This window comes from Melanerpes formicivorus, unplaced genomic scaffold (assembly GCF_026170545.1).
Source record: "Melanerpes formicivorus ecotype bairdi unplaced genomic scaffold, bMelFor1.0.p_v2 SCAF_11, whole genome shotgun sequence".
Lineage (NCBI taxonomy): Eukaryota > Metazoa > Chordata > Aves > Piciformes > Picidae > Melanerpes > Melanerpes formicivorus.
This window is the reverse complement of record NW_027142363.1, coordinates 19,904,606-19,930,544: the sequence shown is the minus strand read 5'-3', so window position 1 is coordinate 19,930,544 and position 25,939 is coordinate 19,904,606. Positions and strand designations below refer to the sequence as shown.

The 25,939-nt window shown below is 48.3% G+C and overlaps 1 protein-coding gene across 1 annotated transcript in view; it reads right to left on the bottom strand.

Moving 5' to 3' along the window:
* The window catches only part of SMS (spermine synthase), a 65,976-nt gene extending 41,302 nt beyond the window's left edge, over positions 1-24,674 (bottom strand). Inside the window, exon 1 of the mRNA XM_068144783.1 lies at positions 24,558-24,674. Coding sequence (XP_068000884.1) covers positions 24,558-24,612 — 55 coding nt within the window. The 5' untranslated portion in view covers positions 24,613-24,674. The remainder of the gene's footprint in view (positions 1-24,557) is intronic.
* Positions 24,675-25,939: the final 1,265 nt, after the last annotated feature.

The following is a 25,939-nucleotide window of genomic DNA, read 5'->3' as shown; positions in this document are numbered from 1 at the left end:
AGTCTGGCTGCAAAAACCTCCAGGCAGGAGGCTTCCACCACCTCCCTGGGCAACCTGTGCCAGTCTCTCACCACCCTCATGGGGAAGAATTTCTTACCAACAACCAATCTGAATCTACCCATTTCTAGTTTTGCTCCATTGCCCCCAGTCCTATTGCTCCCTGACACCCTCAAAAGTCCCTCCCCAGCCTTCTTGCAGGCCCCCTTCAGATACTGGAAGGCCACAGTATCAGCATGAAACCCAATCTGAACTAATAGGCAACTAGTCCCCAGACAACTTCTGCAGCTCCAAGATACTGAAGTAGCAAGATAGAGAAAACCTCTAAAATAATTTGTGTTCATACTGCATTTAACCTATCTCCTTTTGACAGCTTCAAGGACTTGTACTAGGTGCATCTTAGCAGAGGCTGCAGGACAACTCGTCACTGATTTTGCTCTGCTCCGTGAACACATTAAACCCTCAAGCTGCTGAATCACTGAATGGTATTGGTTGGAAGGAACCTCAAAAGATCATCCAGTCCAACCCCCCTGCCAGAGCAGAAGCATCCAGAGCAGGTCACACTGGAATGCATCAAGGTGGGTTTGGTATACTCAGTAGCAGACTTCTTGGCTAAGCAGCCAGGCACAAGCTTGACTTCTTCCTATTAGGCAATTAACTTGAGTGAGGAAATAAACAACAGGAACAGGCTCTTTCACCAGGTCTCCTTTTGGTTGTACCACACAGGACTTGCCTTGGAGGGCTAATTAATTCTCCCAAGTTTGATTTTCATTTTAATATGTTTCAGGCTTCAGTGGTTGCCTGAGGGCATCAGGAAGTGACAGCAATCTCAGCATCTCTCACCCAAATCCATGTGTGTCCCAAGCTCAGATAGGCTGTAACCAAGCCCTGATAAGCAGAACGGACAATGGTGATTAGAACAGTAGGAACAGGTTTGAATCCCCAAAATGTTAATTCAAGTACTCAATCCATTCTCCTATTCAGGAGCAAAGGAAACAAAGCTGTGGTTACCAAGCATGAAGCACTGCTGTAGCTATTTGATAATCACTTGCTAGAAGGAATGAAAAGGTCCAAAGTTCCAACTCTAAAGCTCAGAAACACAACCAGTGCAGGACAGGATTTGAGACATTTCCTCGAGAAAGTTAATGCCCCTTTAAGCCAGGCAGTTTGGGAATCCCAGCACACTTGAACAGATGACTTGCAGCAGTTGGAAATACATCTCTGAAATATTAGGAGCCAAGACAATGTTTGACAGTGATCTGTGAACATGAGCACAGCTCAAAAGCCAGACCTACTGAGAGCATTCAGTCTGTCCTCATGCACAACACTGGTTAGTTTCACTGGGCTGAGCCAAGTGATTTGCTATTGAGCTACAGGCTACTTCTAAAAATACTCTAGTTTAAGACCTCATACCAAGGGCTTCGCAAGATCTTCTTAAACTATGGGAACAGATCAGCCCTCATCAAAAAATATTTACCCCTTTCCTGACTTCAAATATTTCCTACCCTGATTTGGAACCATTTCCTCTAGCAAGCCAGAGTGTAACAACCAAAACAAGAAGACACAAAGCACTTGTGCCTCCAGATCTCTGCCGAATCGTTCCCTTGGTAGCTACAGCCTCAAAGAGGGGGAAATAAAGAGTGGACTAAGAGTATACTAAAGGATTAGTGTCTAGTAAGATCCAAACTGCAACCTAGCAAACTGAATGACTGGCATATTGGTTTGGTTCAGAGGTGCATGAATTAATCCTTTCAATATATTAAGTCAATGCACTGGGCAAGTCTGAAATCCTCACACATGGGCACACTACCTCTTCATTCCAGATCTTCCAAGAACCTCACAGGAAAAGTGCAGAGACAAAGTAGGAGTGTGTCAGACATAGGAAATGAAGGGAACACACCTAGGAAGACAGATTAATTTTGCATCCAGCTCTAGAGCCCTCAACACAGGAGGGACATGGACCTGCTGGAGCAGGTCCAGAGGAGGGCTATGAAGATGATCAAGAGCACCTCTGCTATGAGGACAGGCTGAGGGAACTGGGGTTGTTCAGCCTGGAGAAGAGAAGGTTCCAAGGAGAACTAAGAGCAACCTTCCAGGGGGCCTGTGAGAAGGCTGCACAGGGACTGTTTGCAAAGGCCTGGAGTGATAGGACAAGGGGTAATGGTTTGAAATGAGAGAAGAGCAGATTTAGCTGGATGTTAGGAACAAATTCTGCACCATGAGGTTAGTGGAACATTGCAACAGGTTGCCCAGGGAGGTAGTTGAGGCCCCAGCACTGAAGATATTCATATTCAAGGCCAGGCTGTACAAAGCTCTGTGCAGCCAGACGTAGTGGAGGATGTCTCTGCTGACTGCAAGGGGATTGAACCTTTGGAGGTCCCTTCCCACCTAAAGTATTCTACAATTCTATGATTTCTATTCAGGTGAGGTCCCAGGCGCAGTTCAAGATAGAGCAGCAAGAGCCTAGGCCTTCAGCCTGCTGCAGGAGCACCCATGACTGTTCTGGCACCAAGCTCACATGAGTCAAGGCAGGCCACGCAATACCTCCCCTCACCACCACCCACTGGTAATACAGTAACCAGGGTTATAAGTGTGCATGGGCTCCTCTCACCCACAGAAGGCATTTTTCCAATGTCAATATGGTATCTCAGTCTTGATCATGAAAGAACTAAAGAATTAGGGGTGTGCTAGCAAGTAAAATGTTTAGTATATTTAATAGTCAGACCTGAGGAGAGAGACGTGAGGCTCCAGTGTGTCTGTACTTCAGGAGTGCTACATTTCCTCTAGGCACTAAAACAGACACTTTGAGAAGCAAAAAGACAAAGGCACCACAATTTATAGACAACTGACAGTCTCATCCTGCTAGTTCCCTCCCCCCCCATGCATGCTAGAGAGCAGGACATCAAACTGCAGGTGATTGGTTATAATTTATTCACTAACTCTTACACAGAAGTTTGGGGGTTTTCCTCCTTAAAAAAAACAAGCTGAAAACTTCAGAAGAAGTTTTGTCCTGGTTAAAAGCATCTGCTTGCATGTGTGGAGAGCACACTAGTGCCTGCCCACAGAAACATCACAGGCTCAAATAAAAGTTCAGAATGACAACATATCACAGAACTGTCAGGGATGGAAGGGACCTCAAGGATCAGCCAGTTCCAACCCCCCTGCCATGGGCAGGGACACCTCACACTACAGCAGGTTGCTCACAGCCACATCCAGCCTGGCTGCAAAAACCTCCAGGCAGGAGGCTTCCACCACCTCCCTGGCCAACCTGTGCCAGTCTCTCACCACCCTCAGGGGGAAGAACTTCTTCCCAACATCCAATCTCAATCTACCCATTTCTAGTTTTATTCCATTCCCCCCAATCTTATCACTCCCTGACACCCTGCAAAGTCCCTCCCCAGCTTTCTTGCAGCCCCTTTCAGACACAGGAAGGTCACAAGAAGGTCTCCTTGGAGCCTTTCCTTCTCCAGACGGAGCAGCCCCAACTCCCTCAGTCTGTCTCCATAGCAGAGCAGCTCCAACCCTCTGTCCAGAGAAGGGTCACGAGGATGAGCACCTTCCAGCACCTCCAGATCCTTCCGGTAACAGAGGCTCCAGAACTGCACACAATACTCCAGGTGTGGTCTCACCAGAGTGGAGCAGAGGGAGAGAATCATCTCCCTCGACCTGCTGGCTATGCTTCTCTTGATGCAGCCCAGGCTCTGGTTGGCTTTCTGGGCTGCAAGTGCTCACTGCTGGCTCATGTTGAGCTTCTCACCCACCAGCACCCCTGTGGTGGGTTGAAGTTTCCCCCAGCATTAACTTTTCAGCCAGAAGCAAAGGAACAACCACAACCCCCAAGTCCTTTTCTTCAGGGCTGCTCTCAAGCCAGTCCCTGCCCAGCCTACATCGGTGCTTGGTTGCCTGAAACAGACCTTTTCCTTCAACTGCTGCTACAAAAAGTCAGGCCTCACAAGAATGCAAGGACCCCATCCAAGCACACCCCAAAGCCCCTCTTTCCATTACTCCCCAGCACAAAGACAGCAGATGCAAACGGAAAACAGCTGGCTTAGCACCTCCCAGATATTAAGTTTGGAAATCAGGACACCTTGCTCCCTTATACCCTCTTCCCCCCAAGAAGACACTGTCTTTGCTAGCTCCATGGAAGCAGATTCAGTAGCAATCTGAAATCTATACTAAAATGGCTCCTTCCAATCAATTTACAACTCTGAAAACCAAGCTCATGATGTTGATGCACACAGAAGTCTGCAAAAAAGCTCAGCATTAGGTTAAAGAAGGCAACAGGAAGGACATGGAGCTGATGGAGCAGGCCCAGCGGAGGGCCACAAAAACAATCAAGGGGTTGAAGCATCTCTGCTATGAGGACAGGCTGATGGAGCTGGGGGTGTTCAACCTGGAGAAGAGAAGGGTCTGGGTAGACCTAACAGCAACCTTACAGTATCTGAAGGGGGCTACAAGGATGGGAAGAGTCTGTTTACAAAGGCCTGCAGTGACAGGACTGGGGCAATAGCTTTAAGCTAGAGAAGAGCAGATTTAGATTGGATATTAGGAACAAGGTCTTTACTATGAGGGTGGTGGAACACTGGAACGGGTTGCCCAGGCAACCTGATCTAGTTGGGGATGTCTCTGCTGACTGTGGGGAGGTTGGACTGGACAAGCTTTGGAGGTCTCTTCCATCCCCAACCATTCTATGATTCTATGGAACAGTTCACCCATCCAGGAGAAAGCAGACCAACAACTTCCCCACTGCACTTACTCCATTTCATTGTTCTGTATTACAGAAGGTCAAGAGTGGAAGCTGCCCTTTCCTAAAGGGCTTCCATATAACATCCACCACACTCCTACTGTGAGGACCTCTAGCTTCCCAGCAAATGCAGGCAAACAAAGCCACACTGTGCCACAACAGCAAGTGCAGGAACTTCATCTGAGCAGTGTGGACAGCCCTGCAGAAGTCTAGATCAACAGCAACCACTACACATCTCTGAGCTCCATCCACTTCCACAGAAAGGAAAAAAAAATAACCAAACACACTGCAGAAGTTATTCCTTCAATCTTCCTCCACTCAATTTCTTGTTTTGGAACAACCAAAAAGTTAACTTACTGCACACACAAAACCCAAAGTGGTCGTCTGTACAGAATACCTCATGATGGTTTGTTAGGATGAAGCTCCTGAAGTTTTCTGTAACCCCACAGAACGTCAGGGGTTTGAAGGAACCTCCAGAGATCACTGAGAGTCCAACCCTCCTGCCCAATCAGGACCACCTAGGGCAGGTCACACAGGAATACATCCAGTGGGTTTGGAATGTCTCCAGAGCAGGAGACTCCACAACCTCTCTGGGCAGCCTGTTCCAGGGCTCTGGCACCCTCACAGGCAAAGAGTTTTTCCTTCTGTTCCCATGGCACCTCCTCTGCTCCAGCTTGCACCCAGGGCCCCTTGTCTTATCACTGGACATCCCTGAGGAGGGCCTGGCTCCTTCCTTTACATCTTTATCAACATGAGTGAGGTCACCTCTCAGTCTCCTCTTCCCCAAGCTAAAGAGCTACAGCTCCCTCAGCCTTTCCTCAGCAGGAAGATGCTCCACTGCCTTCAGTATCTTCATGGCTCAGCCTCAATAAAACTGCAACCCCAACATTAGTGAAGTTTAAGCCTTACTGTTTATGCTTTAAGAGGGCATGAAATTATACTACAGTACTAAAAACATCCATTACCAAACTGTGGAATAATAGTAGTATTACATCTCAGAGTACCACCAATAAGCACATCCAGACTAAGACTAATCTGACTCTGTGCTACACACAGTAGCTACAATCCTAACTACAGCTTGGCAAGGTGTCTTACAATTTTAAACTCAACACCTGAGAATAGCAAGTTTGGCTCCACATTTGAGTAGAGTGATGTGGCAGAAGGCTTTTGTTGGCAGCACTTAAAAAGGCAACATTCCACTTCCATCTAGTGTTCAGGAGAAAAACTTGTTTGAAAAGGTTAAATAGTGAATGTGGCCGGTTGACGTTGCCCCCTTAAGAAAGGGAACATGGTGGACGGAAGTTGGTAAACGGAAGGAATAGTCTAAACTAATTTCATTGGATGAGTGGGAGGAAGCACTTCTGAGCTGGGACTATACTGGACATTTCCAGCACTTCTCAGTCAGTCTTGCTTCCGTCTTTGCTCCGTGCAGCAGCTTTCTGTGCTGGGCTTTCTGCCAAGGCCTCGGCCTTGAAAACCAGATAACAGGCCTGTATACTAACTCCCTTCCAATTAACACAAAACTGCTTTTAACTTCTTTCTTTCCTCTCTTTCTCTTTCTATCCCATTCTGGGGAAAGGGGGGGAGAGAGGGGAGAGCGGAGGTGGGGGACCCCTCTCTGCCGAGAGGGATTACTCTCATTTCTGTGTTACTCTGTTGTATATCTTTGTATATATTGTAGATATTGTAAATTTGTAAATAATCCCCTGCAAACCCTACATCGCTTTGTAAATATAGCTCCACTGCTTTGCTAATTCAGCTTGCGAGTTTTTTTTTCCTTTCCCTTCAATTTTTTTTCCCTTTTACTTTACAAGGGGGAAGGGAGGAGGCTTCTCGGCCTTACCCTTCCACCCACCACATTTTTTTTTATTGGCGCCCAACGTGCGGCAGATAATTAGTTTAATTTATTATTTGATTGATTTAGTGTTTTCTAGCTGAATTAGCAAACATGAAGGTATTGTGGTTTGTGGAGCGATTATTCTTTTCAATTTTTGGGGCTCTGATTTACAGGTATTGTTTGGGTTTGATTTTGGATTACCTGGGTAAATATCTGGTGCGGACAATTTATATGTGGGTTATGTATAGAGTTAAATTATGGTATGGAAAATGTATTAATTTGTTATGGCCAGTGAGATACAGGAATGTTACCTCCACCACTCTCCCAATTGAGATAAAGGGTTTTAAGATTCCGCCTGAGGAGACGGTAACTTTAGGTGATGCCTGGGATCCAAAGATGATTTATGTGATGTGTATAATTCTGCTGCTGGTGATAACTAATGTGTTTTCTCTGTATTCCTTGTGGCGAGAGAAAAAGGTGTCCAGGGCATGTTTTGTTATTAAAACTAGATCAAAAAGAAAACGCCGTGGCTCTCGATCAGTCCCAGAGTCATCTAGTGACGAGGACTGTGGAGAACCCGTGTCAGTTAAAAAGAAGGCTAAAAAGTTAATTGGTAAAGCAGCTCTAAATGACTTTGCTGATTCTGGCAAGCAGCCAAGGGCATCGGCTGGTATCAACATGGCACCTACTCCTTCTCCCACTCCTTCTCCTTCTTCTTCTCCGTCGGCCATTAATGGAGCAACGTCACTTCCACCCACTCCCTCGGTGGGACCGGAAGTCACTGCCCCAGCAGCTGATTTATCTCAGGACCTGTCAGCTTCCATTAAGGTGGCTGTAAATTCAAACACAGCTCCAGTTAAGGTGGCTCCTTTAAAGACTAGAGCTGGAAAGGGCAAAGATGGAGAAGAAGAGGAGGAGACTGATCCTGGTGAGGGGCCCTCTACTCTAAAAGATCCTGCTCAGGAGGAAGAGAAGGTTTGTTTTAAAGATCTAGCTAACCTAGTGAGATCAAAGCAGGATAGAGATGAAGCTAGGAAGGCAGCTGGCAAAGGTGGTTCTCAGCTTAAAGAGATCCTTAGGAGAATGACAGCAGGATTTTACGGGCAAAGAATTCAGGGAGATGAGGAGGAAGATGATATTACGGACTGTTCGTCACCACGGGAAGAATTGAGAAATGTCCGTAAAGATTTCACCAGGGCAGATAAGGAGCCAGTTCTAGCTTGGCTTAGTAGATGTTATGATACAGGTGCTTCAGCTCTAACAGTTGGAGACAAGTCAGCAGCTCAGTTAGGAACTCTCTCAAGGGACAATGGAATAGATAGACATCTAGGCGAAGCTCTCGGTAAGGTTAATCTGTGGATACGCCTTTTAATAGCGGTTGCCCTGAGATACCCTTCCCGAGATGATCTTCCATGGAATCCTAAACCCTGGACTACCATAGATGAGGGAATTAAGCGCTTGAGAGAATTTGCTGTTAGAGAGCTACTCTATGGTGAACATGAAACTCTGAATCCTGATGACATTCCTGTGGGTATTGGTCTTGCTAAAAAGATCATCAAACTTGCTCCTTCCAATTATGCAAACATTCTGGCAAGCAGAATTGTGTCAAGAAGTTATGGTGGAGCTTCTCCCACGGTTGGCCAATTCAGTGATCAAATGAGACAATTGGAGGATAGCATGACACGTGGCTCTTTGGTTTCGGCCATTAAAACGATGTCTGGTGATATACAGAATTGCATAAGAGAGTTAAAAGATGAATTTAGAAATTCCATATCCCAATTGGCACAAAGGGATAATTTCAATTCTTCCTCCAGGTGGGTACAAGTTTCATCTGTGAGGAATACACGTCCTCCAAGGAGGTCATTCCAAAACAGGTCATTCCAAAACAGGTCGTTCCAAAACAGGTCATTCCAAAACAGACCACCAAGGCAATCACGTAGAACTATTTGGATAACTCTGCGTGATCAGTTTGGTGAGAACATGAACCGCTGGGATGGCCAACCAACTTCTAATCTTTTCAGGAGACTGAGGGAATTGCAAAGTGGCAGAACCCAAGGTAGCAATACCAGAAGGGTAGCTGTTACTTCCACAGTTCCCCAGAACAACTCTTATGGCACCAATAGTGGCTCCAGTTATAACATGCAAAGTTACAACCCTGCACAATATGTGCAATGCACATGTGCGCATGTTCCCCATAACTAGGGGTGCCCTGCCTCCCGCCAGGGGGAGGAGAGGGATAACAGAGATAATAGAATCTATTGGGATGTGTACATCCAGTGGCCTGGCACTTCACAATTTCGGAAGTACAGGGCCTTGGTTGACACAGGAGCTCAGTGCACCATAATACCATCAAATTATCAGGGATCAGAGTCTATAACTATTCTGGGAGTCACTGGTGGATCTCAAGAGTTAAGTAAGGTAGAGGTTAATATAAGTTTAACTGGTAAACAATGGAGGAAGCATACAGTTGTGACCGGACCTGATGCACCTTGTATTTTGGGAATTGATTTTCTGAGAGAAGGGCGTTTCAAAGACCCTAGAGGTTACAAATGGGCTTTTGGAGTAGCTTCAATAGAAATTGATGGACAAAAATTGAAGCTGTCTGCCAGACCTGAACTTTCTGATGAATCTGCAGTTGTGGGACAACATAAGATACAGGACATTAAACTGCCGGTTGCTTCTCAGACTGTGCATCACAGACAATACAGAACCAACCGTGACTCTTTGTTGCCCATTCAGAATCTGATTCGTCAGTTGGAGAGTCAGAAAGTCGTCAGCAAAACTCATTCACCTTTCAACAGTCCAGTGTGGCCTGTGCGGAAGCAGAATGGAGACTGGCGTCTGACAGTAGACTACCGAGCCCTAAACGAAGTGACACCACCTATGAGTGCAGCAGTACCAGACATGATGGAACTACAGTATGAGCTGGAATCCAAAGAGGCCAAGTGGTATGCTACCATAGACATTGCTAATGCATTTTTCTCTATTCCCATAGCAGAGGAATGCAGGCCTCAGTTTGCTTTCACCTGGAGAGGAATCCAGTACACTTTCAACAGGCTGCCAATGGGCTGGATCCACAGCTCAAGCATCTGTCATGCAGTGATCCATGATGCTCTGGAGAAAGGAGGTGCTCCAGAACACATCCAGTTCATCGATGATATCATCGTCTGGGGTAAAACTGCTGAGGAAGTCTTCGAGAAAGGTAACAAAATCATTGACATTCTTCTGAATGCAGGTTTTGCCATCAAAAGAGACAAGGTGAAAGGACCTACCACAGAAATTCAGTTTCTGGGAGTGCGGTGGCAGGATGGACGCCGACACATTCCAGTGGATGTGGTAAATAGAGTCTCTACCATGGCAAGTCCCACCAACAAGCAAGAGACCCTACGTTTCTTGGGGATAGTGGGATTTTGGAGACTACACATTCCTGGATACAGTCAGATTGTGAAACCTCTGTATGATGTGACTCGAAAGAGAAACCATTTCCACTGGGGACCTGAACAACAAGCAGCCTTTGACCAGATAAAGCAAGAAGTAATTCAAGCGATGGGTCTGGGACCTGTCCGAGATGGTCCAGACATTAAGAACATTTTGTACACGGCTGCAAGTGACAATGGTCCAACCTGGTGCTTGTGGCAAAAAGCTCCAGGTGAGACACGTGGACGACCTCTTGGTTTCTGGAGTCGAGGTTACAGAGGTTCAGAGGCTAATTACACTCCAACAGAGAAAGAAATCTTAGCTGCCTATGAAGGAGTAAAAGCATCTTCTGAAGTGATTGGAACTGAATCACAACTTCTCTTAGCTCCCAGATTACCAGTTTTAAATTGGATGTTCAAAGGCAAAGGTTCCACACCACATCATGCCACAGACTCAACATGGTCTAAGTGGATGGCTCTGATAACACAGAGAGCTCGAATGGGAAATCTTGAAAGACCTGGTCTAGTGGAGGTGATCTCAAGTTGGCCTGAAGGCACCAACTGTGCCAAACCTCCAGAGGAGAAAGTAACTCGTGCTGAGGAAGCTCCTCCTTACAATGACCTTTCTGATGATGAAAAGAAATACGCTTTGTTCACAGACGGTTCCTGTCGTCTTGTTGGAAACAATCGAAGGTGGAAGTCTGCAGTGTGGAGTCCAACACGCCGAGTTGCAGAGGCGAAAGATGGAGAAGGAGAATCCAGTCAGTTCGCAGAGGTAAAAGCTGTCCAGCTAGCTCTCGACGTGGCTGAACGTGAGAGATGGCCAAAGCTTTATCTCTACACCGACTCATGGATGGTAGCCAATGCTCTATGGGGTTGGCTAAAGAACTGGAAGAAGAATGGTTGGCAGAGAAAAGGAAAACCCATTTGGGCAGCCAACCTATGGCAGGACATTGCTGATCGAATCGAGAGAATTCCAGTGAAAGTGAGACACATTGATGCTCACATTCCTAAGAGCAAAGCTACTGAGGAACAGCAACACAACCATCGGGCAGATCTAGCTGCAAGAGTTTCTCAAGTAGACATGGACTCTAATCTTGATCTCGACTGGAAACACCGAGGTGAGATATTCTTAGCTCGGTGGGCTCACGATTCGTCAGGACATCAAGGCAGAGATGCAACATACCAATGGGCTCGTGACAGATCCATAGACATTTCCATGGATGCTATCACACAAGTCATCCATGACTGTGACATTTGTGCTGCTATTAAGCAGGCAAAACGACTTAAGCCCTTGTGGTATGGTGACAGATGGTCCAAGTACAAGTATGGTGAAGCTTGGCAGATTGACTACATCACTCTACCCCGTTCTCGTTCTGGTAAGCAGTACGTGCTTACTATGGTAGAGGCAAACACTGGATGGTTGGAAACTTATCCAGTTCCACATGCAACTGCACGCAACACCATTCTCGGTCTGGAGAGACAGATCCTGTGGAGACACGGAACTCCAGAGAGGATTGAGTCAGACAACGGAACTCATTTCAAGAACAACCTTGTAAAGAACTGGGCAAAAGAGCACGGTATTGAGTGGATATTCCACATTCCCTACTATGCACCAGCTTCAGGGAAGATTGAACGCTACAATGGTTTGTTGAAGACCACTCTCAAAGCCATGGGAGGTGGATCTTTGAAAAACTGGGAAAAACATTTAGCACAAGCAACCTGGCTGGTAAATAGTAGAGGTTCAGTGAACCGAGCTGGACCTGCACATTCAGATCTGCTACAGAAAGTAGAAGGTGATAGAGTTCCTGTTGTTAGAGAAAAGAATCTGTTAGGTAAAACTGTTTGGGTATTTTCACCCTCAGGAGAGGCTAAACCTGTCCGAGGGGTGGTTTCAGCTGAAGGTCCGGGTCACACTTATTGGGTAATGCAAGAGAATGGTGAAATTCAGTGTATTCCACAAAGAAATTTAACTTTAGCTGAAAGAGGTTAATTTCAAACTGTTGTATAGCTACATCGCGTCCAAAGGAAGAATCAACGAGGAATCTACGGTGCACGAACCCTGAGATCCCTGAGAGCCCTGAGTCAACTAAGAGACCCTGAGAATCCCTGTTTCCCTTTTCTTCGCTTCATCGGTGAAGAAATGAACTGTTTTCCATTTTTCTCATTTTCTGATTTTCTTGGACTTTTGAATCATCTACATCTGAGCATAGCCGGAATGGACTATGAACTTTACTCACGAACTGTGAATATCGTTTTGGATTGGATGGACAGTATGAACAGCCAATGAAATTGTTTAGAAGGGGTGGACTGTGGCCGGTTGACGTTGCCCCCTTAAGAAAGGGAACATGGTGGACGGAAGTTGGTAAACGGAAGGAATAGTCTAAACTAATTTCATTGGATGAGTGGGAGGAAGCACTTCTGAGCTGGGACTATACTGGACATTTCCAGCACTTCTCAGTCAGTCTTGCTTCCGTCTTTGCTCCGTGCAGCAGCTTTCTGTGCTGGGCTTTCTGCCAAGGCCTCGGCCTTGAAAACCAGATAACAGGCCTGTATACTAACTCCCTTCCAATTAACACAAAACTGCTTTTAACTTCTTTCTTTCCTCTCTTTCTCTTTCTATCCCATTCTGGGGAAAGGGGGGGAGAGAGGGGAGAGCGGAGGTGGGGGACCCCTCTCTGCCGAGAGGGATTACTCTCATTTCTGTGTTACTCTGTTGTATATCTTTGTATATATTGTAGATATTGTAAATTTGTAAATAATCCCCTGCAAACCCTACATCGCTTTGTAAATATAGCTCCACTGCTTTGCTAATTCAGCTTGCGAGTTTTTTTTTCCTTTCCCTTCAATTTTTTTTCCCTTTTACTTTACAAGGGGGAAGGGAGGAGGCTTCTCGGCCTTACCCTTCCACCCACCACAGTGAACTTCTGCTAGAAGTTCAGTTACATGAATTGATTACCTCAGCATAATGTTACACAGCCAGCCACACACAGCTGTAAAATGCTTGTCACACTGTCCTGAGCAACCCATAAACAGACTCCTTTCCCTTTTACAGAATACAGAACCAACCAGGTAGAAAAACACCTTCAAGATCATTAAGTCCAACCTATCGTCCAACACCATCGAATCAACTAAACCATGGCACCAAGTGCCTCATCCAGTCTCTTCCTAAGCACCTCCAGGGATGGCAACTCCACCACCTCCCTGGGCAGCATAATCCAATGGCCAATGTCACTTTCTGGTAAGAACTTCTTCCAAACATCTAGACTAAACCTCTCCTGGCACAGCTTGAGACTGTGTCCTCTTGTTCTGGTGCTGGGTGCCTGGGAGAAGAGACCAACCCTCACCTGGCTACAACCTCCCTTCAGGGAGTTGTAGACAGCAAGAAGGTCTCCTCTGAGCCTCCTCTTCTCCAGACTAAGCAACCCCAGCTCCCTCAGCCTCTCCTCACAGGGCTGTGCTCCAGACCCCTCCCCAGCTTTGTTGCCCTTCTCTGGACACCTTCCAGCAGCTCAACGTCTTTCTTGAATTGAGGAGCCCAGAAGTGGACACAGGACTCAAGGTGTGGCCTAACCAGTGCTGAGCACAGGGCACAATGACTTCCCTGCTCCTGCTGGCCACACTCTTCCTGATGCAGGCCAGGATGCCATTGGCCTTCTTGGCCACCTGGGCACACTGCTGGCTCATGTTCAGCCTACTGTCAACCAGTACCCCCAGGTCCCAAACCAGACTCTTCAAGACTTACTGCTTGGTCAATTTTAATTTTGCTATGGATTTCATTACATTTCTTGCAACAATTCACCCCCAGCAGATTATCAGAGCTGAGCAGTAGACAAAGGGACATTTGCAAGCCAACAGTCTCACACATAAGTTCCTCAGACCATCTTTACACATTTGGAACATTCACTTCATGAAATGTGTAGCTTAAGCCTTAACATCAAAAGTGGCTTCAATGCCTCAGCTCCACTAACTTCTTTTCTCTCTCCCAGTAACCATAGAAATGTCAGGGTTGGAAGGCACCTCAAGGATCATCCAGTTCCAACCCCCCTGCCATGGGCAGGGACTCCTCACACCACACCAGGTTGCCCAGAACCATATCCAGTCTGGCTTTAAACACATCCAGGAATGAGGCTTCCACCACTTCTTTGGGCAACCAGTTCCAGTGAAGAACTTTTTCCTAACATCTAATCTAAATCTCCCCTCCCCTCCATTCCCCCAGTCCTATCACTAACCAACATCCTAAGAAGTCCCTCCCCAGCTTCCTTGTAGCCCCCTTCAGATACTGGAAGGCCACAGTAAGGTCTCCCCACAGCCTTCTATTCTCCAGACTGAACAACCCCAACTCTCTCAGTCTGTCTTCACAGGAGAAGAGCTCCAGCCCCCTGATCATCCCCTTAGCCCTTCACTAATCTGAAGCCCATTAGCTGACAAAGACTATTCACACTTTAAATGCTATCATTTGCTGAAGTATCTGTAGGCCTTCCATCCATAAAAGCAGTTAGACAAAGGGAAGTTGGTAACAGAACTTCAGCATGCCCAAATAATACCAAGCTCTCCTGTTCACTTACATCTTTCAAGCCACTTTCATCAGCTGGCACCTGACCATCTTCCAGAAACCTAAGCAGAGTGGTGAGTACTTTTCTCTCCTTCCAAGGGTTTTGCCAGTGAAAAGGAATGGTCAGAAGTGTACCTGAAATGGGAAATACTGAGGTGTCAAAAGTAGTCTCCTGCAGCCTGAAGATGGAAATGTCTCCCATGCTGCTAACCTTCACCTTTGTGGGTGACAGCTCCTTCATGTCTGAGCAAGCAGCCCCTGAGTACCTGGCATCAGGTTGGAGTATCAGATCATTATCTTTTCAGACTTCCATTCATAAAGAATTTTAATCTTCAGAAGTGGAAACCAGCAGAATCAGGGCAATGAGTTCACAGCTAAAAAAGGAAAGCTATTAATTCTTGTGTTAACACCTCCTGACAAGCTCCACTTGCGCTCTGACACAGCAGGCCAGCTCTCGGTCCAGGCCTGTCACAACTAGACTGTGGAGTCCTGCAGGGCTCAGCTCAGCCAAGCACACAGGCTGAGTCCACACCACTTGTGATAACAGAATCATAGAATGGATTTGGGCTGGAAGAGGCCTCCAAAGATCATCAAGTCCAACTCCCCTGCAGTCAGCAGGGACATCTTCCACTAGATGAGCTTCTTCAGAGCCTTATCAAGACTGACCTTGAAGGTCTCTAGGGATGGGGCCTCAGCTACCTCCCTGGACAACCTGTTGCAATGTTCTACCACCTTCATAGTGCAGTACCTGCTCCTAACATACAATCTAATTCTCCTCTCATTTCAAACCACTGCCCCCTGTCCTATGACTGCAGGCCTTTGTGGACAGTCCCCTCTGCAGCCTTCTTGTAGCCCCCTTCAGCTAGTGGAAGGCTGCTCTTAGGTCTCTCCAGAATGAACAACCCCAGCTCCCTCAGCCTGTCCTCACAGCAGAAGTGCTCAAACTCCCAATTGTTTCTGCAGCCCTCCTCTGGACCTGCTCCATCAGGTCCATGTGCTTCCTGTGTTGAGGGCTCCAGAGCTGGATGCAGTATTCCAGGTGAGGTCATGCTAGAGCAGAGCCAAGTGGCAGAATCACCTCTCTTGACTTGCTGGTCACATTCTCCTGATACAGCCCAGGATGCCATCAGCCTTCTGGGCTGCAAGTGCACACTGTTGGCTCACATCCAGCTTCTTGTCTACCAGCACCCCCAAGTCCTTTTCTGCAGGGATGCTGTCAATTTCATCATCCCCCAGACTGTACTGGCAAGTAAGGATTGTCCCAGCCTAGGTCATTTCACTCCAGAATGTTTGAAAGTGGTTTGGTTTTTTCTGTAAGGTACTGGTGGAGGCTGCTACAAGGGTACAACCAACACAGACCTATTTCTGAAGTGCAGCTGCAAGTCAGCTGCAAACACACCTTTAGCCAGGAATGTTGCAAGCCCCAGAGGCAATTATTGGAGTCTTGTTTAATCTTTATTTACATGGTCCTTGTATCCAAGCCACAGCCAAAGAGTCAGCAAATTCTGGTAACATACCATAAATCAGTATGGTAAAGAAATGAGATAAGCCTATCACCTGCATGTTATCACTGTCATCAGGTGTTTCAGCACTTCAGACCATCCAGCACTTGACAGATCCAGTCCAATTCAGCTGCGAGGCTCAGAGCCGACCCTCCCCTCACCATGTGGTCAAATAGACCTCAGCGTGCTTTTAGTGCTAAACTGCAGTCAGCTCCAGTCACAGAAGCACAAGCTGCCTCCCAGGAAAAACAAAGCCCCAGCATCTCCAGCACCTTAGGCAACAAAAGCGCCCATTACAGAGCAAATGGAAGAACTCTGTATACAGCCAAGTGCTCAGGGGGTATTGAGGAATCCTCCACTTACAATCACAGAAACTGCTGAGTACTTAGCATTAGTTTCAGCCTTTTCTCCTTCATACACACGATTTCAACTTACTTGGGGAAAAACCCCTGCAAGAGACACTGAATTTCCAATGCCAGTCTCCTCTCCCTGCTTCCTCCAGGATTTCCACACTAAGTGCAAGACAAAGCACAACTCAGCAGCTAGAACTGCTGATTACCTACTTCTTAAACCAAACCTGCACCAATTCCAAGTTGCCTTTACTACAGCTCAACACATGCAAGCAGCTGAACTCGTGAAGACTTTTCACAGGTGGAAGTTCAGGTAGAGGTTTCAGAGATCATAGAATTTTTAGGGTTGGAAGTGACCTCAAGGATCATCCAGTTCCAACCCCCCTGCCATGGGCAGGGACACCTCACACCACAGCAGGCTGCTCAGAGCCACATCCAGCCCGGCTGCAAAAACCTCCAGGGGTGAGGCTTCCACCATCTCCCTGGGCAACCTGTGCCAGATGCCAGAGAGTAAGAGCCAGTAAAGCACCACTTCTCACCCAGTTCTCTTAAACACTGTTTCTGGGAGACTGCCCACTCTGGAAGGCCTTTGTTTTTTAATTGGTCTTTAAAACGAGGAAACTAAACCATAAAGCTCCAAAGAAATGCAGAATTAAAGGCTCTGTCAACGTTTTCCTCCCTTCCAGAAGTTCAGATCAAGTAACAAGCACATAAAACTGCACCCATGCTCTATGAAGAGCATTAAAGATTTCCAATCAAAACACAGATAAGAATTAAAAGGCTAAGTTCAATATTTGAATGGCATGCAGTTAAAAACATACCAACTTCATTGCTAAGTATTTGGACTGCAGGCAAAAATACCAGCTGAACTGCAGGCAATTCAAATATTTAACAAATTCAATAGCCTAGGTAACAAATTCAATACTGAAATGATACTTAGCTTTGACACTTATGTTTTGTAATCAGGATTCTTCCAGAACACAACATGTATGACCATTTATTACAGCTGTAAGGGGGCACTGGTTGACAGCAGCTGAACATGAGCCAGCAGCGTGCCCAAGTGGCCAAGAAGGCCAATGGAATCCTGGCCTGCATCAAGAATAGTGTGGCCAGCAGGAGCAGGGAAGTCATTGTGCCCCTGTACTCAGCACTGGTTAGGCCACCACACCTTGAGTACTGTGTCCAGTTCTGGGCCCCTCAGTTTAAGAAGGACATTGAGACGCTAGAACATGTCCAGAGAAGGGCAACGAGGCTGGGGAGGGGTCTGGAGCACAGCCCTGTGAGGAGAGGCTGAGGGTGTTTAGCCTGGAGAAGAGGAGGCTCAGGGGAGACCTTCTTGATGTCTATAACTCCCTGAGGGAAGGTTGTAGCCAGGTGGGGGTTGGTCTCTTCTCCCAGGAAACCAGCACCAGAACAAGAGGACACAGTCTCAAGCTGTGCCAGGGGAAGTTTAGGCTGGAGGTGAGGAGAAAGTTCTTCACAGAGAGTAACTGGCCACTGGAATGTGCTGCCCAGGGAGGTGGTGGAGTCACCATCACTGGAGGTGTTCAAGAGGGGACTGGATGAGGCACTTGGAGCCATGGCTTAGTAGTCCTGAGGTCTTGGATGACACGTTGGACTTAATGATCTTTGAGGTCTTTTCCAACCTGATTGATTCTATGATGATTCTGTATCATGCAGTATGACTAAACAACTGTAAAACAAACCACACACACAGGAAAAAAAAAAAAAAGGATGTGGGGGTTCTTCGAATTTTTATAGCCCTGACTGCATGCTAAAGCTTCACCTGACAGCATTCCTGTCTGCTTAAAAATAAGTCAAAAGTCTAAGATACAGGAAGGCACTTCCTTACATCACCAGACACCTGGCATGTTTTTAATTAAGTTTAGAAGCAGTTAGTACCTCCACTTGAAAAAAAACAACCAAAACAACTCCAAAAGGTGAGTTTTGTAGCTCAAGGTAACCTCCAGTAACCTGCAAAACACTAGCCAAAGCATAAAATATCTCTCAAGTTGAATCCAATAAATATGATTCCAGATATAATTTGTCAACAATTTTTTCAATGAAGGATTCTCTCTTCCCAGTGTGCACTTACAGCCCAGAAAGCCAATCACATCCTGGGCTGCATCAAGAGAAGCATAGCCAGCAGGGCGAGGGAGGCATCCCTCTGCTCCACTCTGGTGAGACCACACCTGGAGCCCTGTGTCCAGTTCTGGAGCCACTATAACAGGAAGGATCTGGAGGTGCTGGAAGGTGTCCAAAGAAGGGCCACAAGGATGAGCAGAAGGCTGGAGCTGCTCTGATATAAGAACAGACAGAGTTAGGGTCATTCAGTATGGAGAAGGGAGACCTAATTGTGGCCTTCCAGTATCTGAAGGGGGCCTGCAAGAAAGTTGGGGAGGGAGTGATAGGACTGGGGGAATGGAAAAAAACTAGAAATGGGTAGATTGAGACTGGATGTTAGAAAGAAGTTTTTCCCCCTGAGGGTGGTGAGAGACTGGCACAGGTTGCCCAGGGAGGTGGTGGAAGCCTCATCCCTGGAGGGTTTTGCAGCCAGGCTGGATGTGGCTGTGAGCAACCTGCTGTAGTGTGAGGTGTCCCTGCCCATGGCAGGGGGGTTGGAACTGGATGATCCTTGAGGTCCCTTCCAACCCTAACAATTCCATGATTCCTATATTGTCCACATCCAACAACATTGGAACATAATTACTGTAGCCAGCTGCTACATTATTTTATTTACATGGAATCCTACTAATGAGAGGCTTGATTTTCTCCTTATTTTTGCCCTCAGTGTCAGAATCAAGCAGTAAACCCTGCTTAAAGGCACCTAGCCTCTAAACTACCACAATCCTGCAAGCAGCAAAACCACTTGGAGGGGCCTAAAGATGAGATTCTGCCCACCAAAGGTCATCTCCTCCCCTGCATATCCACAAAAACTAGACTCAGCAGTTCTAGCTGTATGAGTTATGATTTATCCTTCCTACCTGAATAAAAATAGGTCATGTGCATACACATCCACTTGGAAATAGTAAGCTCCTAGACAGTCAAAAACCTCATTTTCCAACAAGTGCTTACACTTTCAGAGCAACTTAACCAAATAACCCAAAATCTCAAAAGCAAATAAACCAAATCTCAAAAGCCTCCATACCATTTCCTCCCTCCACCACACAGAAACATCTTCATCAGTGACCTGGGTGAGGGAACACAGTGTACCCCCACAGCAGGCTTGCTGATACAGAACTGGGAAGAGTGGCTGATATACCAGAAGGCTGTGTTGCCATTCACTTGGAAAGCTGAGTAGAGAGGAACATGCTGAAGCTCAACAAGGTCCAGTGTATGGCTGCTCTACACCTAGGGAAGAATAACCCCATGCACCAGTACAGGCTACGGGTTGACCTGCTGGAAAGCAGCTCTCCTGAGGACCTGGGAGTCCTGCTGGATAACAAGCTAAGACAGCAGTTTGACCTTGTGACCAAGGGGCCCAATGGTTATCTTGGGGTGTATTAAAGGAGAGTGTGGCCTGCAAGTCAAAGGAGCTTATCCTCCCCCTTCTACTGTGCCCTAACAAGGCAACATCTGGACTACTATGTCTAGTTCTGGGCTCCAATTCAAGAGAGAGAAGGAACTACTGCAGAGTCCACTGGAGGGTTATAAGATGACTAGGGCACTGGAGCATTTCTCTTACCAGGAAAGGCTTAGAGACCTGGGACTGTTTAGCCTGGAGAAGACAGAGTGGATCTTATCAATGCTTATAAATATCTGAAAGGCAGGTGGCAAGAGAAAGAGACCAGACCCTTTTCAGCAGTGCCATGCAACAAGGGCAAGGGGCAACAGGCTCAAACTGAAACACAGAAGTTCCACCTGAATGAGGAAGAACTATTTCTTGTGAAGGTGCCAGAGCCCTGGAACAGGCTGCCCAGAGAGGTTGTGGAGTCTCCTTCTCTGGATATTCAAAACCTGCCTGGATGTGATCCTGTGCAACGTGCCCTGGGTGAACCTGCTTTAGCAGTGGCATTGGACTAGATGACCCCCAGAGGTCCCTTCCAATTCCCACCATGCTCTGGTTCGGCTCTTTCTGTATTGCCCAACCAAGAAAGCTATGCTTGTATGACACATTCGTACATGGATGATCAGATTTATATCAAACAGTAATCTCAGATCAATTCTGGGAAGGTAGAGGGCATCTACATACTTCCATAAAAAAGGGCTTTAGCTAAGTACCTTGAGGAACCTTATATTCCTCATTTCCACCTGACTGACAGAAATGTCATTAGCCTAGAAGTGAAAATCATGACTAAATCCTTCTATGCCTCAATTAGATCCATGTCCACGTTCCTATTCCTTTTGTGTTTTAAAACAGGGAACACTAAGCTGCTTGCCTGCAGAAGCTGTCTGCTTATCTCAGGGGCTACTGATAAGCAAGATACTTCTGTGCAAAGGACTGAACTCTACAGTTACTACTTTTATCAGCTCTTGACAAGGCCACCACAGAAGTCAGGTTGTATTATCCAGCTCTCAAAAGATTCAGCTCTGCTTATATCTAATTATTATATCATCTCATTTTTTAAATTGTTTATAGACATAAGAGTTATGAATACAAAAGTGTCTTTTTTTGACTAATTTGTAGATTTTTGTAGTGCATTAAAAAGATATTGAAAACTCTGGGGAAAGCTGACAGCTTTTGGAAGAGCTACACTGTGTCACCCATCCCATACAGCCCCATTCCCAAGACAGTGCTGCATTCCCCCTCTGCCAAACCCCCACCTTAAACCAATATAAGGTGGCTTTTTCTCCTTTCAACTCCCTACACCCATGATTTCACTGACATTGCTGGCATCTCTCAATGCCTCCAACAATTACCATCACAGACTCATAGAATTGTTAGGGTTGGAAGGGACTCCAAGGATCAGCTGGTTCCAATCCCCCTGCCATGGGCAGGGACACCTCATACTAGATCAGGCTGTTCAGACCCACATCCGGCCTGGCCTGAATAGGGCTGCCTGAAGAAAACAGGGCTGATGCTGAAGGGTTTTGGCACATGCCAGTTCAGCCTGCCAGTGAGAACAACCCACCACCATCTATGCTACTCTGCAGCACAAGCAGTTGCTAGCTGAGAAGTATGTAACACATGACAAAACCCCATCTTCTAATGCAGCTGTGTCCTTCAGACCCCTTCACTAAGGTGCAAAGACAGCCTCCCTTCTTTCTCCAAGAAACTCTAAAGGCCAAGGATGAAGACAAGCCACACAAGACATAGAAACAAATCAATCCCCCCAAATCGTTAACACAGAATCATAGAACAGGTTTGGGCTGGAAGAGGCCTCCAAAGATCATCAAGTCCAACTCCCCTGCAGTCAGCAGGGACATCTTCCACTAGATGAGCTTCTTCAGAGCCTTATCAAGACTGACCTTGAAGGTCTCTAGGGATGGGGCCTCAGCTACCTCTCTGGACAACCTGTTGCAATGTTCCACCACCTTCATAGTGCAGTACCTGCTCCTAACATACAATCTAATTCTCCTCTCATTTCAAAACACTGCCCCTTGTCCTATCACTGCAGGCCTTTGTGGACAGTCCCCTCTGCAGCCTTCTTGTAGCCCCCTTCAGCTACTGGAAGGCTGCTCTTAGGTCTCTCCAGAATGAACAACCCCAGCTCACTCAGCCTGTCCTCACAGCAGAAGTGCTCAAACCCCCAATTGTTTCTGCAGCCCTCCTCTGGACCTGCTCCATCAGGTCCATGTGCTTCCTGTGTTGAGGGCTCCAGAGCTGGGTGCAGTATTCCAGGTGAGGTCATGCTAGAGCAGAGCCAAGTGGCAGAATCACCTCTCTTGACTTGCTGGTCACATTCTCCTGATACAGCCCAGGATGCCATCAGCCTTCTGGGCTGCAAGTGCACACTGTTGGCTCACATCCAGCTTCTTGTCTACCAGCACCCCCAAGTCCTTTTCTGCAGGGATGCTGTCAATTTCATCATCCCCCAGACTGTACTGGTAAGTAAGGATTGTCCCAGCCTAGGTCATTTCACTCCAGAATGTTTGAAAGTGGTTTGGTTTTTTCTGTAAGGTACATGGGACAACAAAACTCAACTATTTGACAATCCATGATTCAGCATTAAATTGTAACTTTGACATAAAACACAGCTTTACATTCAACATTTTCTCCTCTACAGACAACTCTCTATACTTTCAGCCACCAGCTCTAGAGGAGAGGCTCCACATGAAAAGTTCAAGCCAACTTCGAAACTGTCCTATCAAGTCCAGTAGCACAGACTTCCTTAGTGAGATGTGAGGAACACACTAAAGGAAAAGCTTCTTCCCTTCTTTGATCTACAAAGTATCCCTGGTCACCCCCCATACCTCCATGAAGACACGTCCTTCTTGATGGGAGAAGGATCCAAATACTGCCTTCAAAGGGAAAGTGAATAGAAAACCTACCTGAAAGGAAGGCAGGATCACAGAATGACAGAGTGTTAAGGGTTGGAAGGGACCTCAAAGTATCATCTAGTCCAATCCCCCCTGCCAAAGCAGGATCAAACACTTAAGACCACTATCACACACTATTTAATTCATAGCAGCTGATGCAACTATGGCTTGTTTTCAATACACCTAGTCCTGGCCTTTCCCTTGGCAATCCTGGCTCTTCTGCAGAAGCCAGTTACTGACATCATGTTTGACCCCACAACAGTTCTGGCATCTAAACAGGCAGAGAGTTCACTATGGGGGTTGGGTGGTATCTGTGAAAACTGCTTTTAGACTGGTTTAGCTGCCCAGTTTTGATCATGCTAGACTCATCAAGCAGAAGGTGCATGGCAAATGGTAGGACTACCTCCTTTACCATTAAGTCATCACTGGAGTGGCTAAAGCTGCACTGCAAAAATCTCACTGGATAATGGAAATGGCAATACTTTCACGTGAAACATAGTAGAATATTCTAAAGCACGCTGAGAAAACTCCACTAATACCTTTCCCCCACCCTCCCCCCCTCTACTCCTGGCTCTTCAAAGTGCAAACACAGCAATGCCACGAAGGGCACAGCACGCAGCAGAGCCGCCGGGGTCAGGAACCTCCCTCTCAAATCAAGCTGTTTGTAGGTTTTATCTGCAAATGCGTGGCATTGCTTTCATACCTCCCTCTCTTCAGAAGAGGAAATAAAAAGAAAGAGGGACAACACAGAAGGTCAGATCCCTGGAGGGACACCGGCCCCAGGGAAAAGGGAAGGCCAGCCCCAACTGCCTGCCTTGCTCAGCGTTCACCGACTTCACCACCCAGCTTTGCAGCCCACGCTAGGTCCCCCACGATTAAACCTTTTCACCCATCTTGGCCGTTGAGGAGCGCAGTGGTTTTGTCGTTTCCTGGCTCGAACATGCCCTCTGCAGATAACTAGGGGGTAAAGCTTCGAAACCAGCGGGCAGCTCATCCAAAGCGCAGTTTCATCACCGATCACTTCCTTCGCGCTTTTGCAACGAGGTTAGAGCAAACACCGAAGCGACCAGACACTCGTGCATTGTATCCGCACCCCGCTGGGCGGGAGCCGCCAGCCCGTTCCATCGCCATCGCCTGGAGGGCGGCGCAAAGGATCCACCAACCGAAGCGGGCTGTGCGGGGAGCCCCGGCCCGGCCGCTCGAAAACAGCCAGGGCATCCCTCCCCCAAGCCAGGCCCGCGGCGCGCCACCGCCCGCCCCAACGCTCCCCGGCCGCCGCCAAAGGGGAAAGCCCACCCGGGGCAGGGGAACCTGCACGCACCGCTGCCCGCCCCCGGCCATCTACCGCCCGACACCCCTGCCTCGCCCCAGGCCGGGCTGCCCGCAGCGGAGGGGCGGCCGCACGGCACGGCCGGCGCAGGGCAGGAGGCCGCAGCGGGCCGCCCGCCCGGGGCGGGTACAGCGGCACGATGGCCCCGGGGAGCATCTGCTCGCCGGCAGAGGCGGATGCCGGCGGGGAACACACGGGGCACGCAGCCGGGCAGGGGCGACAGACGGAGGTCCCGGCGGAGCGGGCGCCCACAGAGCCAGGCGGCCGGCCGCGCCACTTCCTCGGCGACGGCAGGGGCGAGGGGAAAGGCGGAGCGCGACACACCGCCAAGCCTCGGTGGGGGGATGAGGGTTGAAAGGGTGCACCCTCTGCCCTCCTCTCTCTCCCTCCCGCCCCCACCGGTTACCTGTGGCGCCAAGCAGGAAGTCGAGGGTGCTGTGCCGCGCTGCTGCTGCTGCCATAGTGAGGTAGAGCCCTGTGCCATGCCTGGAGGAGGCGGCGGCGGCGACGCGGGGAGTGTGGCCAGGAGCCTATATGTACGCGGGGGCTGCAGCGGCGCCGCGGGGCGGGGCCCGGCCGGCAGGGGCGGGGCAATGGCGGCCAGGGCGGGAGGGCAGCGGCCGTTAGGGGCTTATGGGCTAGCGGGAGGGGTGGCGGCTGGCGGCGTGGGAGCGAGGCTGGTGTGTGCCAAAGGAACGGGCGCTATGCGGGGGGGGCGTGTTGGCGGGGGACGGACTTAGTGCCGGCCCGTTTCGGTGCGCCGCCAGCCGGAGCGCCGCCGAGCCGGGAGCGTGGCCGCTGCGGCGCGGCCGCCCCTCCCCCGTGGCTGCGGCGCCTTCAGCCCGGCGGGTAGCGCTTGCTCCTGCCGGGCCGGCGGCTCCCGCGTCAAATCCTGGGACCTGGGGCTGGCCTGTAAATCCCACAACATCCTGCGGAGGCGAGATGTTCATTAGGATTCAGTTCACATGCACACACACACCCCGGTGAGGTCTCCGCGTGCTGTGCTGTCCCAGCGCTGAGGCGGCATCGCTGCACCTTCCCGCAGTGAGGGTGGCCTCAGCCCGGGGCTGCTGAGCCGACGCAGGGTTGACTTCTACCCTAGCTGTGCTCGAAGGGTGTTTGCTGGCTTTTCCCGGGGTTTCAGGGAAGGACCATTACCAAAGAATCTTTCAAGCCGTTTATTTCGTGATTTAATTCTTTGAAAGGTAACTTCAAAACAGAGTGCTGAAGCCACGAAGGATATAAGCCACATGTAACTACAAACCCAGAGAAATGCCATGTAGAAGTGCTGAATATGGTGAGGACTATGTTATCCCCTGTTACAGCCAGGATCAGATGGAAGATGTAGAATGGGAGTCTGCAAAGCCCAAACTCTTAGCTAACTAAGCACTGGTGGGGGAAGGGGGAAAGCTTTTCATGGCTGGGCTGTGTTCAATGAAGATCACCACCTCCCTGGGCAACCTGTGCCAGTGTCTCACCACCCTCATGGGGAAGAACTTCTTCCCACATCCAATCTGAAGCTCCCCATATTTATTTTGTTCTATTCCCCCCCAGTCCTATCACTTCCTGACACCCCAGAAAGACCCTCCCCAGCTTTCCTGTAGCCCCCTTCAGATACTGGAAGGCCACAGTTAGGTCTCCTTGGAGCCTTCTCTTCTCCAGACTGAACAGCCCCAACTCTCTCAGTCTGTCTGCATAGGAGAGGAGCTCCAGCCCTCTGATCATCCTTGAGGCCCTGGTGAAGTGGCAACAAGGATACCCAGTCTGCCCAAGGAGGACTATGTTATC